Source organism: Phascolarctos cinereus, unplaced genomic scaffold (genome assembly GCF_003287225.1).
Source record: "Phascolarctos cinereus isolate Bilbo 61053 unplaced genomic scaffold, phaCin_HiC Scaffold_4;HRSCAF=312, whole genome shotgun sequence".
NCBI classification, from domain to species: domain Eukaryota; kingdom Metazoa; phylum Chordata; class Mammalia; order Diprotodontia; family Phascolarctidae; genus Phascolarctos; species Phascolarctos cinereus.
The window spans coordinates 125,956,970-125,971,955 of NW_027555847.1; the positions used below are offsets into that span (position 1 = coordinate 125,956,970).

At 43.3% G+C, this 14,986-nt stretch overlaps 1 protein-coding gene across 1 annotated transcript in view; it reads right to left on the reverse strand.

Moving 5' to 3' along the window:
* Positions 1–382: 382 nt before the first annotated feature.
* GSG1L (GSG1 like) overlaps positions 383–14,986 on the reverse strand; it is a 372,574-nt gene continuing 357,970 nt past the window's right edge. The window contains exons 7-8 of the mRNA XM_021006351.2: positions 8,024–9,002; positions 383–4,710 (exon numbers count right to left, since the gene is read on the reverse strand). Of these exons, the coding sequence (XP_020862010.1) occupies positions 8,980–9,002 (23 nt within the window). The 3' untranslated portion in view covers positions 383–4,710; positions 8,024–8,979. The remainder of the gene's footprint in view (positions 4,711–8,023; positions 9,003–14,986) is intronic.

The following is a 14,986-nucleotide window of genomic DNA, read 5'->3' on the forward strand; positions in this document are numbered from 1 at the left end:
GGCAAGTCACTAATCTTCCTTGACCCTCAGTTTCATCATCTGCAAAATGGGAGTATTGATTGCTACAGACTGCCATCCTCACAGGGTAGTTGATTTGTTAATCCTAAAGCACAACTGAATATGAGCTATTGCTATTGTAGCTGCTGTGCACAGGCGTCTGTTCTACTCCTAGGAGAATTCCTAAGAGTTCTGGTGGTTGGCTCTTCTACTGTGGAAACGTCAAAGAAAAACAGTAGACCCATTCAAAGTCTCACTGAGTTTATGCCTAAAGATATAAATGCCTCAGAGGTCATTACGTCCAACTCTTCCATCTTCTGAGGAGGAACATGAAGCTCAGAAAGGGGATATGACATTCCACAATCATAGTATTATTCCTCCCCTTCCTCAGAATTCAAAACCAGGTGTCTGGAATCCAAAATCCATTTTGTTTTTGTTTTTGCTTTTTTGCTTCATCATCTTTTCTTGTCTTCACCCAACACAAACAGAAGAGGCTTTCCTCCCTGGGTATACGTAAACCGCATTTCAGACTCACAGGTTGAAGAATTGGGCTTATTAAGAGCCCACAATTTTTTATTTTTATTTTATAAATTGTATATTTATTTTGTAAAGAATTTGTACTAACATAGATTTCTATAAACGTTGAAATGGAAAGGAAAATCATTTTGCAAAAGTTACTTACTTGTAGAGCTTAAATAGAGTCAATATTCAAACCCTCTGGCAACATTCATTTTGTAACGACTTGTCTGTAGTATTCTGAAACTTTACAAGAACTTTGTGAGCAGGAAATGAGAGTTTGGGGACAAGAAATGTAAGTTCTAGTTTAAATTCTATCACTGGGCCTCAGGCAAGTGACTTTCCCTCTCTGGGTCTTAATTTCCTCTACAAAATGAATGTTGGATTTGATTATCTCTAAGGTTCCTTTGAGTGCTGACATTCAATGTCCTAGGGTCCCTCTTTGATTTGAAGGTCTGTTACTATATGGGTAAAGGATGGGTGTGAGTGACATTGGAAGGAAGGATCAAGGGTTTACTGGGTGAGGAAAGTGTCAATGACTGCTAGCTTTAGAGCCTTGGAGTTAGGAAGATGGCATCCCAGCAAACAACAAGGAATTCAAGGGAAGAGACCAGTGTTGCAGGGGCTTGGAACTGGGAGATGGAATCCCAAGCACAGTGCTATCTTTCCCTGGCTGTAGGAATCCAGCACTCTTCTTCACATCTCTGACCTAGTTCTAACTGGGATAATTTTCCAGGAGAGTCCCCTTTGGTAATTCAATCCTTTGAGCATCTGTGATCTCACCACTGTGGGTACTCCCTCCATTCACATAGATCTTGACGTTTCTCTGACTTCACAGAGGGTCTTTCAGGGTTGCTGTGGTTAAAAAAAAAAATCATCCTGAGACCAAAACAGCATTAAGCCTTCTTGACTTTAGCTAGGCTAATATTCAGATGACAGGCATGTTAACAGTGGGAGTGTGGGGACACCATGCCATAGGGATAATGGAAAGAAGGCTGGCTATGGAATCAGAAGACATGGTCTCAAGACCTAACTCTGGGGCTTCCCAGGTATGTGACCTTGGTCAAGTTATTTGAATTCTCTGGGCCAGAGTTTTCCCATCTGTAAAATGGGGATAACAATATTTAACACTCCCTACATGGTTATGAGGAAAGCTTTTGGAAGCATTATGGAAATAGGCGCTAGTATTAATATTAGTTGTAAAATAAAGGGCTTGGATCAGGTTCTGGTGCTGACATTCTGATGTTGAGGAGTTACTGCTCAGGGCAGGCAATCAATGCAAGAGGGGCCTGGGCTGAGTGAGGAGCACTTGGTGGAGGAGGAGGAGGCCAGGAGATGAAGGAATGTGACTGTAAAGACAAAAGCCATTGATGCATTTTTTAAAGGAATATGAATACGGTCAGGACCCCAGGCTTCATGTGAAGACAACAGGAGAGAAGGGAAAGGCGAGATAGGCCAGGGAGGACAGTGATCTCCAGACTCCTGGGGCAGCAGCTGACTCCACAGGGTGACAGCAGCAGAAAGGCATGACTGCTTCTCATGCTTGTTTTCTCTGGGGTTCCAAGACAACCCAACCAGGAAAGACTGTGGTCTCTCCTGAGCTTAAAGAGGCAATCAAGACTGCTACGAATTTTTCTTAATGATGTCTAAGTATTCTCTGCCACTCTCCCCTGAGAACTGAGGACACCCTGAGCTGGGAATCCCTGGGAAGAAAGAAGACTGGAGGGAAGGGAGGGGGAGAGAAGGATGTAAGAGAGAAGGAAATCAGCAGTGACTCCTTGTCTGAGCAGATTAGAATCCCAACAGTCTACTTTCCTTCTGCTTTTTTCATCAACAGCCTTTGGAGGAGAAAGGCAGGCCCCTCAAGGGAACACGATCATAATGCAGCTTCATTAACTTTCTGATTAGTTCTGGGATTGGGTTGGAACCCCTTGGGGACTCCCCAGACCATCAGGGGCCCTTCCTGAGTCCCAGAAGATTCCTTAGGTTTGTCACTGAGATTCCCCAGTCCCCTGTTTATAGGTCATTCCCATGATGATGCGTATAGATGCCCACCTACTTTCTATTCCACTGAAATGGAACCAAGAGAGTTCAGGTAGTTATTAATATTAATCCTTTAAAGTGAATCAATAAATGAACCTTCCACGCTTTACGCTGGTGTGGAGGCAGCTCTGGGTACTCATAGGCAATGCCAGCCACACATGGTCTTGGGCTGGGAAAGCTCTGGGTAGCAGCCAGGGGACAGATTCATCAGGGATCTTATCTGAGGACATGCCTGGCTGTCAGGGAGGCTCATCACCAGCTTGGCCTAAGGGTGATGAATTTTTCAGCCCCAATAATTCCTAAAGCTCATCTACCAAGGGGCAGAGGAATTTCAATCTGCATCAGTAGAGAGAAGAACCCACAATGACAAAATCTCAGGTCCTAGAAATAGATGCAAATAATAATACAATCTAAGTGGAAGATAACAATAATGATGATAATAATAATAATGATGATAAAAATGTTGTTAAAGGAGGTAAGAGGCCATATAGGGGCCAACATCTATAATATAATAAAATATGGGAGAGGGACTGGACCTGGGATTTCATCAACATAGGGAACTCCCAGATGAGAAAACTCACTCTGCTAATGCAGGTTGGTAACTTCTCTGTAACTTTCAGTCCTAGAAAGTTACCCAGAGCACTGAGGGTTAAGTGACTTGTGCAGGATCACTACAGTATGTGTCAGAGACTGGACTTGAACCCAGGTCTTCCTGGATCCTAGGCAGGCTCTCTATCCACTACACCACACAGCCTAATATATATATGTATAATATAACATAAGTTGTAGGGAACTTCAGAGGGTATCCAACCCTGTCATTTTACAGATGAGAAAACTGAAGTCCAGCAAAGTTACCCAATGTCACACAGGGAGTAAATATCAGAAGGAAGGCTTGAACCCAGGTCCTCTGACATTTTTCATTGCACCAATAGAACATAATAGAACAATAATACCACAGACTACTGATAAACCATATTATATACAATATATTTATATTATACTATACCACATTATGCTTATATAATACAATGCAATTGAAATTGAAGTGAATAATGACATTTTATTATTGTTGTTTTCAATATTTTATTGCTATTATTTACTTCAACTTCAAATTTCTGGGACTCGCTTGATGTGGGTACTCTCTCCACAGGGGCAGATTGCAACCTCCAGGTCTGTCCTGGCTCTTTTACAGATTAGTTGTGTGGCTGTGGGCAAGTCACTTTTCTTTTCTAGGCCTCAGTTTCTTCACCTGTAAAATGGGGGCTCAAGGTCACAGAGAAAGAGGGTAACAGAGTAAGGGGTCTGCCCCAGGTCCCTGGACTCTAAATTTGATACTAGGCTTTCCAGTGTAGTCCTCACTGTGCTCTACCTTTTAAGCTGTTTTGGGTTGAGTGAGGGTGAGCAGTAATGGCCCATCTGGTGGTGAGGTTCTGGTTTCCCAGGGGTAGGGATGGCCCGTGTCCTCAGGGGGCCTCTGATGATTAGGTGGACCATGTTTGGTGGTCTTGGAGACAGAGGGAGGGTGGCCAGAGATGTTCCCTACTGACTGAAAGAACTACTTGCTTCTTTCCGATAATGCTTACCCAAGGAATAAAATCCCCATTTAAAATGATCATTCCCCAGGAATAAAATCCCCAGAAAGGGATGGGAGCTGGTACCTACAAAACCAGTATCAAACATATACAAATTAAATGAATCTGATAAAGAACTCTCTATTTTTAGAAAAGAAAAAAATGACAATTGGGCCCCATGGTCCACAGGAAGAGCAGATGAGCGGCGTCTTGCTAGGGTCATTTCTAGGTGCAGGAATATCTCTTTCCTCAGAGCCAGGCCCCAAGGCCAGAGAGGAGTTTCTCAAGCTGTCACAGTCCTTGGCATACAGCTAGGGGTCCCTTCAGTGCTAGAAGCTGGTGTGGCAGGCTGGCTGCCCCAGATGGAGCCATGGGAAGAAGTGATTCCCAAAAGAGCTGGGGCAAGGACTGTGGGTGCTTCCTGGCTGGAGGCGTCCTCACTGCCTGGAGTTCTGCTCAGGACATAGCACCTCTGGGGGCAGCAGGCAGAGGCTCAGGGTCTCCCTGGTGCAATACTTCTTAAAGACTCTGCTTCTCTTCTTCCTGGTCCAAGGCTTGGAATTGATCCAAAGGGACCAGCATCCTACAATGAAAAACACCATGGTCAGCGGACCCTGTTCAGTATTAGGTTGGTCTATACTCCAGATCCATAGCTGTATCTCAGTATCCTCCTCACTGATGGGAATAGGCAAGAGGGATGGGCAGACACTGAAAAAGGACCACTCTATTTCATGAGACCTTAAGGGGAGCTGTTAGGGTGAACTATCTGACTTGCCTGAGGCATTGCTCAGGCCCATCAGGGTGGTGGATCCTGGAATAACACTCTTGTAGAGCCCAGAGGGGTGAGACAGCCCATAACCCTACCCAGCGTAGCCCAAACCAGATTAAAGTGTAACTGGGAAACATTTAACAAAATAAATTAAAATGCAATAAACAGATACCATTACCTATTAAAACTAAGTTAATATATGGCCTTCAGGGATTCTTCTGCACGGTTTAGTGGCCCCTGTTTTTATTTGAGTTTGACTCTACTGCTGTAGCCCATCCTTGGAACTCTGGCCAATAGATGTACCGGGAAGACCAGTGCTGAGCTAGGGGTGTGGCAGGGGACATAGGGTTCCAGATAAGATAGGAATGGAGATGTGGACCATTAGCCCAAAAGGAGTTGGGGCTTGTGTCAAAATTCCCAGCACTCCTTCCTTCAGTGGTAAATTCCACCAAATGTACTCAATCCACCCATTCATCCATCCTTTTCTGAATGCCTACTATGTGCCTAGCTGTGCTGTGTGTGTGTGCAGGGGGGATCAAAGGAAGAGAAGTCACTCAGTAAGTCCTATGGTAATTTGAGCATATTATTCCTAGTTGACTCATGTGTCTGCTCACAATGGGAGAGACCAGAAGGTGTTTGACAGAACACAGGCTATGTTCTGGGTCATTCTTTGCACCACTTGGCATGACTCACTTGCTCCTTAGTCATACCCTCTTGCCAGGACTGTCTGAACCTGAGCCCCCACCCTCATGTCAACAGAGCTGGGTTGGCGCCTGTACACCTCAACATTCTAGACCCAGGGTGGAAACCTGCGGCCTTGAGGCCACATGTGGCCCTCTAGGTCCTCAAGCTCTTCACAGAAGTTTGGATTCAGTCAAAAGGCCCCACCTGAGGACCCAGAAGGCCACATCTGGCCTCAAGGCCACAGGTTTCCCAGCCCTGTTCTAGACAATTTCCATGCTTTCACTTCTATCTCCCTCATGCCTTCCTCAGGCCTCCAATGGGGGAGCTCCTCTATTCAATCTATTCAGGCTGGTTTCCTCTTTCTTCCTCTCCCACATCCCACCTTCACTCACACTGTGCTTCTCATGGCCTCTGTGGGTCTCAGTTTCCTCATCTGTAAAATGAAGGCATTGAATAGATGGTTTCTAAAGCTTCTTCCAGCTCTAGATCCTAGGAAGCAGTTAGGTGGTGTAATGGTTAGAGTATTGCACTTGAGTCAGTAAGACCTGAAGCTGTATGACCCTGGGCAAATCACTTATCTTCTTAGTCTCGGTTTCCTCAACTGTCAAATTGTGATTGTAAAATGCAGTGTTGTTGTGAGGCTCAAATGAGATGTTTGTAATGCACTTTGTCAACCTTAAAGTGCTATATAAATGCTAGCTAGTCTATGTCAAATTCTCCTGACCTTCAAGGCCTACCTCCTTCAATCCACCTTCTCAGGTCCACACTAACTGCTTCCTAATAGCTCATTGCTCTCCCCTTCTGTGCCTGTGAATCATGTACTGCCTTCCATTATTCTCTGACCTATTTAAGGTGTCTTTGTCTCCCTAGCTAGAATGTCAGAACTTCTGGGGCAAAGATATTGTGTCGAGCTTAATTTTGTGCCTTTCTACTCTTTGCTTAAGGCAGGCCCTATCACAGTACTAGGCACATAGATTGTGCTCAGCAAAGATTTTTGTTGGCTGATGGAATAACAGTCAGGTCTTAGTGCTGTCCTCAGCTGTACAAAATTTCTTACCATGGAATCCTAGAGTTGGAAACGACCTAGAAATAACTTAATCTTTTTCTTCCTTCCTTCCTTCCTTCCTTCCTTCCTTCCTTCCTTCCTTCCTTCCTTCCTTCCTTCCTTCCTTCCTTCCTTCCTTCCTTCCTTCCTTCCTTCCTCCCTCCCTCCCTTCCTCCTTCTCTTTCTTCCTCCCTCCCTTCCTTCCTCTCTCCCTTCCTCACTCCTTCCTTCCTCTCATCCAGTCCCCACACAATGCAGGAGTTCCTGTTATAACAGTTGACAGATGGTCAGTCATCTGTCCTTTGTTAGATCCTTCGAATAATAAAAGCTTGGTGGCAAGAACCCTGAATTTGGAGTCTGATGACCTGGGTTCTAATCCTCGCTCCACTCTGCTCCACCCATGTAACTTTAGGCAAATCCATTCTCTTCTCCATACTCCCTGTAAAAGGAGGGAGTTGACTGGCTCAGTTCTAAGGTATCTTTCAGCTCTAAAACTCTGTAAAGAGCCAGTGTATTGGAGAGTTCTAGTTGTTAGGAAGCTCTTCCCCTTGAGCCTAAATTTCATGCTTGCTTCTAGTTTTGTCTGAGGGATGTAGTCAGTCAATAAACATTTGTTAAGTGCCTACTGCATGCCAGGCACTGTGCTAAGGGGTGGGGATACAAAAAGAGGCAGAAGACAGTCCCTGCCCTCAAGGAGCTCACAATCTATTGGGGGAGACAAGCAAACAAATATGTACAAACAATCTATGGACCAGGTCAATAGGAAATAACTAAAGAGGGAAGACAATAGAATTAAGAGGAGTTGGGAAACGCTTCCTGGTGTTTTAGGTGGAACTCAAAGCAAGTCAGGGAAGCAAGAAGGCAGAGATAAGAAGGGAGATTATTCCAGGCCTGGGGGACAGCCAGGACAAATGTCCAGAGTGTCCCATCCATTGGAAGCCTTTAAGTGGAGGCAAGATGACCACTCATGGGGACATACTAGAGGGATTCCTGTCCAGCAATGGGTTGGATAGGGAATGGCCTTTGAGATTCAGTGATTCTATGACTAGTTGCCAGTAAAGTTACTAACAATAAGGATTTAAAACATTGCTCATCTCCAGTCCCTTCACTGTTCCCCAACCCATTTATCTCCTTTGGCATGCATTGCCTGAAGTCTAGATAAGTTATCAGTGAGGAAGAGGCTTTAATTGTTCCATATGGGCTCTCATAAAAGGCCCATCTCCCTTTGGGAACTTGGATTAAGTTACTCAGTAATCACTGTTGGAGGGGCTGAAACATCCCACAGGGAGGCTTCCTTTGGGGAGATGAATTGTGTCTTCCTGGGCTGAGAGCCTGGTTGTGGTCATTTCCCACCAACGATGGCATAAATCAGGTCAGCCCTTTCTCTTTCCCACCTACCTCTTGCACCCAGCAGCCTCTTCCCTGCCTCCTCTGCCTCTGCGTCAGCCAGCTCTGCTTCAGAAGGGGTCCTCGTGGCCCACCGGGAACAGTCCCTGGAGGGGCTTGTCTCTTCGGGCCTTGTGCTTTTGCTCCACAAAATCACCCAGTGACTAGAAGCATTGGGGTGCGGCTCTGATGGAGAAAAGGCTCATCAGCTTTAGAACTGGAAGGGACCTTAGAGATGGCCTAATCTAAACCCCTCATTTTACAGATGAGGAAACCGAGGTTCAGAGAAGAAGTGACCCGCCCAAAGTTACACAGGTAGTAAGTAATAGAACTGGCATTTGGTCCCATGTATTCGGACTCCATGTTCAACAGTCTTTCCATTACCCTGTATTGAGTGAGCTCAGGGGCTGAGCTCCACCTTAAGAAAACTGAGCTGGAGGCCAGCTCATGGATCCATGTGACTCTTGGGGTCACAGATTCTAATGTTTCCCCGGACCTCAGTCTGAGCTGGGCCAGGTTGTTTCCACACTGAACCGCTGGACCTCAGAAAAAAGCCTGGGATTGGCCACTCTGTATCCAAGGCAGGGCCCCTGACTGGTTGGGCTGGTTGCCAGGTAAGGCCTTGGGTTGTCTGGGCTGGAACCTAGGCTCATCCTGTGATGGGCTGGGCTGGACACAAGTTAAAAACTCATGGAGATGGTACTGGATACTCCATGGAATCCTGAATGGGCTGAGCTGGAGAGGCCAATGCTGCTGGGCCTAGGCTTCTGCCATCTTGCAGTGGAGGTGGGAGAACAAAGGGAAAGATCTCACGATATAGAAGTCTTCTAATGACACTTAGCTCTGCTCTGTGGAGCTCTTTCAGCTGGGTCCTGAAGGGATGGTGTACAGGGGGCTCTGTCTGATGGAAGAGACTGGGATGGTTGCTAGGGACATGGAGCCGAATTTTCTTGGAGATTTTGTGTCATTTAGAGGTGGGTGTTCTGCAGTCCTAGGAAAGACAGAAGCAAATATGATTAGCTCTTGATATCTCATCTCCTAGAGGGGAGTTCAATATGCATGACCATAATATGATAGTAACAGGAATAGTAATAGCATACATCTGAATTACATTTTATTGTCTACAATGTCCTTTCTTATCCATTACATCTTATAATAGCCAGCCTTCCCCAACACATACACCTTATGAGGGAAGTGGGGCAGGGATTATTATCCCCATTCTACAGAGGAGGAAACTGAGCACAGGGAGATAAAGTGATTTGTCACTTAGCAAGACCTTGGCAAGACTCCAGCTCCAAGACTCAGTCATCTTTCCTTCCCTTGAATTCTATAGCACTGACTATCTTTAGCAATCAGAATCATGACAGTTCCTATTCCTCCAGCACTTGAAGGTTTGCAAAATGTTTTCCTCACAATAACTCTCAGGAGTTGGGAAGGATAAATAATATTGTGCCCATTTTATAGATGAGGAAATTGAGGATCAGAGAAAGGAAGTGGCATAGCTACCACTTATCTGGCATCTAGCATACACATGCTTGTATTATTTATCTGTTTATGTCCTTCTGTCCTCTGATGTCCCAATGTGGGTTGTACAGAGGTAACCCTGGGTCCCTAAAAGCTATAGCAGTAGTAGGTGAGTTCTGGCAGGTGTCCCCAAGCTGGAAAGGTTTCAAGAGTAGGTGGAACAACTGGACTGTGTCTACTGTCTGAGCACCAGTACAGCTAAGCTTGGAGAGGCCCATCATCGCCAGAGAGCTGGCCACCAGATGGTAACTTTTTTCAGCTACTCATGAAGATTGGTCTCTTAAGAGGTGTGTCTGTGTTGGGGGGAAGGGGCGGGCAGGGTTGTCTCTGTATTGCACCAGTGGAAGGAAGATTCACACCAAGGAAGTCACAGTACCTAGAGTACTAAAGAATTAGGTTTGTGGCTCCTGTCTCCTTCTAGGCTGCAAGCCCTTTAAGGGGAATGGGGAAGATAATAAGCATTTATATAGTGCCTACCATGTGGCAGGCACTGTATTAAGCACTTCATAAATATGATCTCAATGAATCCTCGAAAGCAGGAGCCCTCCCAGGGCACTTCTCTTGATCTCTACTGCCTAGAACAGGGTCCTGAATATAGAAGGTGATCAATACAGGTTGATTGAAGATGATGGCAGGGAGCTGAGGCATATGGGTGAAACAATTAGGCAGCCTACTGACCTGTGTCAAGTTGTTATGACCTTGACTCATATTGAGGGCAGATCTGAGTGGGGAGAGTCCATATTCACTCACTCATTCATTCAAACATTTGGGAAACATCATTTGCTCAATACTGTATTAGAGGGACACAGAGTTTAGATAAGACAGTCCTTGTCCTCAAGAAATTTATAATCTGATAGTAGAATAAGATATAAACACATAACTAAAATCCACAGTTATGCACAGTGAATATGTTAGAAAGTTGCCGGGTAAAGTGACATCCTGGAAGGTGGCCATAATCAATGGGATGTTGAGAACAGAGGAAAATTTTTAAAGCTTCATGGAGGATGTGGAATTTGTGTTGGGCCTTGAAAGCTATCATGAATCTTAGCATCATAATTCATCAAATCAGAATGATTCTGATTGAGTAGCTGGCAAGAATAATGAATGGAAAAGGTTATTAAGAACTTTAAAAGTGAAAGTGTTGAACAAAGGCCAAGAAGAATGGATATTAATTAACTAGACAGCACCTAGTCCTAAGTGCCACACATAGTAGGTGTGCAATTGACTGTCACTAGATAACTCACAATGCTCAGCGGCAAGATAGCGTTTAGATTTATCTGCAAGTTTTCCTGCAGAGAAGCCCAAGTGTGGACTCACTTGGAGACACTTGACTCTGTAGGGCCAGTCTTCACTCTACCTCTGCATTGCCAGGGAGCTGACAACAACCTCAGGTCCTGCTGATTTTAAAGGGAATAGAAAGTGTGGATCTGCTTCAAACGGGATATGGAAAAAGAAGATGAACATGTGCAAAGGAGGAATTCCAGAAGGTTGGGGACACAGGAACACCTTTAGACAGTGCTCTGGTAGGATTCTTTGTTCAGTTCTATTGGCTATAATTATACTGGGGCAGCTATGTGGTTCAGTGGAGAGAATGTCGGGCCAGAGTTAGGGAGACTCATCTTCGACTTCAAATCTGGCCTCAGATACTTACTAACTGTATGACCCTGGGCAATCACTTAACCCTGTTTTGCCTCAGTTTCCTCATCTGTAAAATGTGCTGGAGAAGGAAATGGTAACTACTCCAGTATGTTTGCTAAGAAAACACCAAATGGGGTCGTGAAGAGTAGGACATGACTGAAACAACTCAACAAAATAATTATACAGTCCCCATTCATATTATCTAAGTGTATATGTCTGTGTGGTTGTGTAACCTGAAGTTATTGAAAATGATAGTGATAACTCACATTTCGACATTTTTAAAGTTTACAAAGTACTTTCCATACGATAGCCCTAAGACAGTAGAAAATGGAGGTATTATTAGTCAATTTTACAGAAGAGGACACTGAATTTCAGAAAAGTGAAGCAGCTAGCCTGTAAGTCATGCAGCTAATAAAGTATCAGAACGAACTCGATGTGCCGCTGTGGGCAAATAACTTCTTCTCTGGGCCTATCAGCAAAATGACTCAGTGATTTCCAAGGTCCCTTTCAGCCCAAACATTCTAAGATTACTGACTTCCTAAGACCTAGGGAGTCTTCAAAAACTTCTAAGGCCTTTCCACTTCTGACATTCTATATCTTACAGTCTCTTCTAACTCTAATGCTGTATGTTCTAAGACTTCTGCTAGAATTCCTGCTCTAAGGCCCCTTCCAGCTCTTGGCCTCTATGAGCCTATGGAGAAGTAAAGAGGAAACAATTTCCCTAGAGGAGATAGCAATATAATAACCACAGCCCAAAACAAGTTGTATTGAAAACTCCAGTGACTTATTCAGACCTTGGCCAGGGAACTGATGTCCAGGGCCAGGCACAACAGGGCCCTAGGTTTACTAATTTGGTTCTGTCCTCTAGCTAGAGCTCTTTGGTTGTTAAAAAGAACCCCCAACCAATTATCTCAGAACTAGATACATAGATTATAGACTGTTACCTCTCATTTTACAGATGGCATCTCATCAATTCAGAATGTCACTGCCTAAATTACTACCTGTCTTCAGACCCGGGTATAGACCACCCAGGACCCTCTACCTAAGAGCCCCAGGAACAGCTGCACTCCCCAGACCACTAACCAAGCTCGCAGCCTGACCCCGACAACCATGGTCCTATGGGGCAATCCTTGTGAAGAAAACCTGCTTCAACAGGAGCCTCAGCTCCTAAAGACCCAGAAAAAGAAAATTCTTGGTAGCTTTGACACTACCAAATGGTTCAATATCAGAAAGAAGTTTTATCAGGGGAAATACAAATATAGAAGAGGCATTATCATTTGACCCTAGGAACCACAGACCTTTCCACCTGGTTTGCAGTTGAGACTTCCTGTATGTGCTGCCTTCACCACCAGAATGTGGGCACTTAATAAATACTTGCTCCTTCATCCCTTCTTTTCCTTTTTTCTGTTTTAAATATGAATTGGGGCTTCACATACCCAGGGGATTTGAAAGCCTGGTTAGGCAAGATCAGATCTTTTTCTTTGTCAGGTGGTTTGGTCTCTGGGTATGCTATATCTCCCTCCATCCCTGAAATTCCCATATTTCCAGCACCTATGATCAGGCTGAGTTCACTTACCCCATTGCACTGTCAACTGCTATTAATCCAAAGTATACAGATTTACTTCTAGGGGAAATATAAAAGGGAGTGAAACAAATACACCTAACATGAGCCTGAGATATTGTCTTAATTCAGCTGCCCTGTCCTTCTGTATTGGGAATTCTGGTGTCTCTGTGAAGGGTGAGGCTACCTATCCTTTAAGACAGTTATCTACATCTGATGCAGAAACAGAGTCTGTTTCCATTTTAATAAAGTAGACAACTTGAGCTACAGTGTATTGAATTTGATTTTGATCTAATAAAAACAGCAAGCTGGTTTGGACCCCTTGAAAAAGCCTTCCTTGAAATCTCTCAAGCTGTTTGCAGGGGAGAAGAAACAGGGGGAAGTCTGCAGCTGGATTCAAGAAGCCCTTCTCAGAAATGATGAACTGACGTCCTCTCACTTAGGTTCACCCTGTTACACCTGGAAAAATCGAAGTCTCATCACCAGCATTTAACTTGACAGCTGCAATCATTTCCAAATTCTAGTTGCAGCTGAAAGCAAAACCCAGCTACCAGGACTGTCTGTCATGCCTATTCTGGCATTTTCTAGATCAGAAGTAAAATGTAACCAATTTGCATGCTACCTGGTAGCATCTTAAAAGCCCTAGTTGAGAAAGGATGCTATACTGGACATGAATTGCTGGGAAAACTGGAAAGCAGTCTGTAAGAAAATAGGTTTAGACCAGCATTTCACACCCTGACTAATATCAAGTTCCCAGATAGATACCTGACAAATCTAAAAGGCCACGTCATTTAAAAAAATGCAAAAGGATAGAAAGAGAGATATTTCATTATTACAATTAGGGGGAGAATTCTTAACCAAATATAGGTTAGCAGAAATCATAAAAGATAAAGTGGGTAATTTCAATTACATAAAATTAAAATGTTTTTGCATGAACAAAATCAATGCAGCTAGAATAGAAAGGGAAATTATCAGTAGGAAAAAATCTTTATACCAAATATCTCTGAGAAAAGCTTGGTATTTAAGATATATAGGAATTCAATCAACAGACATTTATTAAATGCCTACTATATGTACTAGGTACTATACTAGTTGCTGGAGATACAAAGACAAGGAACTTACAGTCTAAAGTGGAAACTCATATAAATAAGTATACACTTATATAAACAAATACACGTGCATTAATAAGTATACACAAAATTCCAAGGCACTCATTATGAAAAATGCCGACTGCATCCAGAGAAAGAACTATGGAATCTAAATGCAGATTGAAGCGTACTATTATCACTTTTTTTTGGTTTTGGGGGTTTTTCTTTCTTGTGGTTTTTCCCTTTTGTTCTGAGTCTTCTCTCACAACATAACTAATGTGGAAATATGTTTAACATGATTGTACATGTGTAACCAATATCAGATTGCTTGCTGTCTTGGGGAGGGGGAAAGAAAGGGAGGGAGGGAGAAAAATTTGGAGTTCAAAATCTTACAAAGATTAATCTTGAAAACTATCTTTACATGTAATTGGAAAAATGAATTACTATTAAGTAATATATATTTATATATTAATAGTTATAAATTACTATTAAGTAATATATATATGTCTATTTCTATATAGTGAGTCCTATTTCACACATAAATTTGAGAATCCTATGGGAAATCCACTTTGAAATGAAATGTTTCATAAATAGTTGGAGACACATAACTAGAGCTCAGGAGAGATACTGGGGTGGACATATACATACAAACGTCCATACATACATACACACACATACATATTATACATATATTATATATATGTATAATATGTATATATGTATATATATATATATGTATAATATATATGTAATTTGGGAGTCATCTGCATGGAGATTATAATTAAACCCAAGGGAACTGATAAAGCCACTAAATGAGAGAATGCAGTAGAACAGAAGAAGATCCAGGACAGAGCCTTGGGGTACCTCCACAGTTAGGGGTATGATATGGATGATGAACCAACAAAAAAGGTTGAGAAAGAGAAGTCAGAAAGGAAAATGAGTTAATCAACCAATCAACCAACAGAGCATCTTCTTAATAAGTTTGGATTCAGTCAAAGGGCCCCACTTGAGGACTATGTAGCCTTGAGGCTGCAGGTTCTTCACCCCTGGCTAAGGGATTAGGAAAAGTAGCAGCATCAAAGGAAATTGAGAAGCTGAAGAGGTAAGGCAGATCATGACTGACATACTGAGGCATATTTTAGTGGCCAGAAATGGCTAATAATG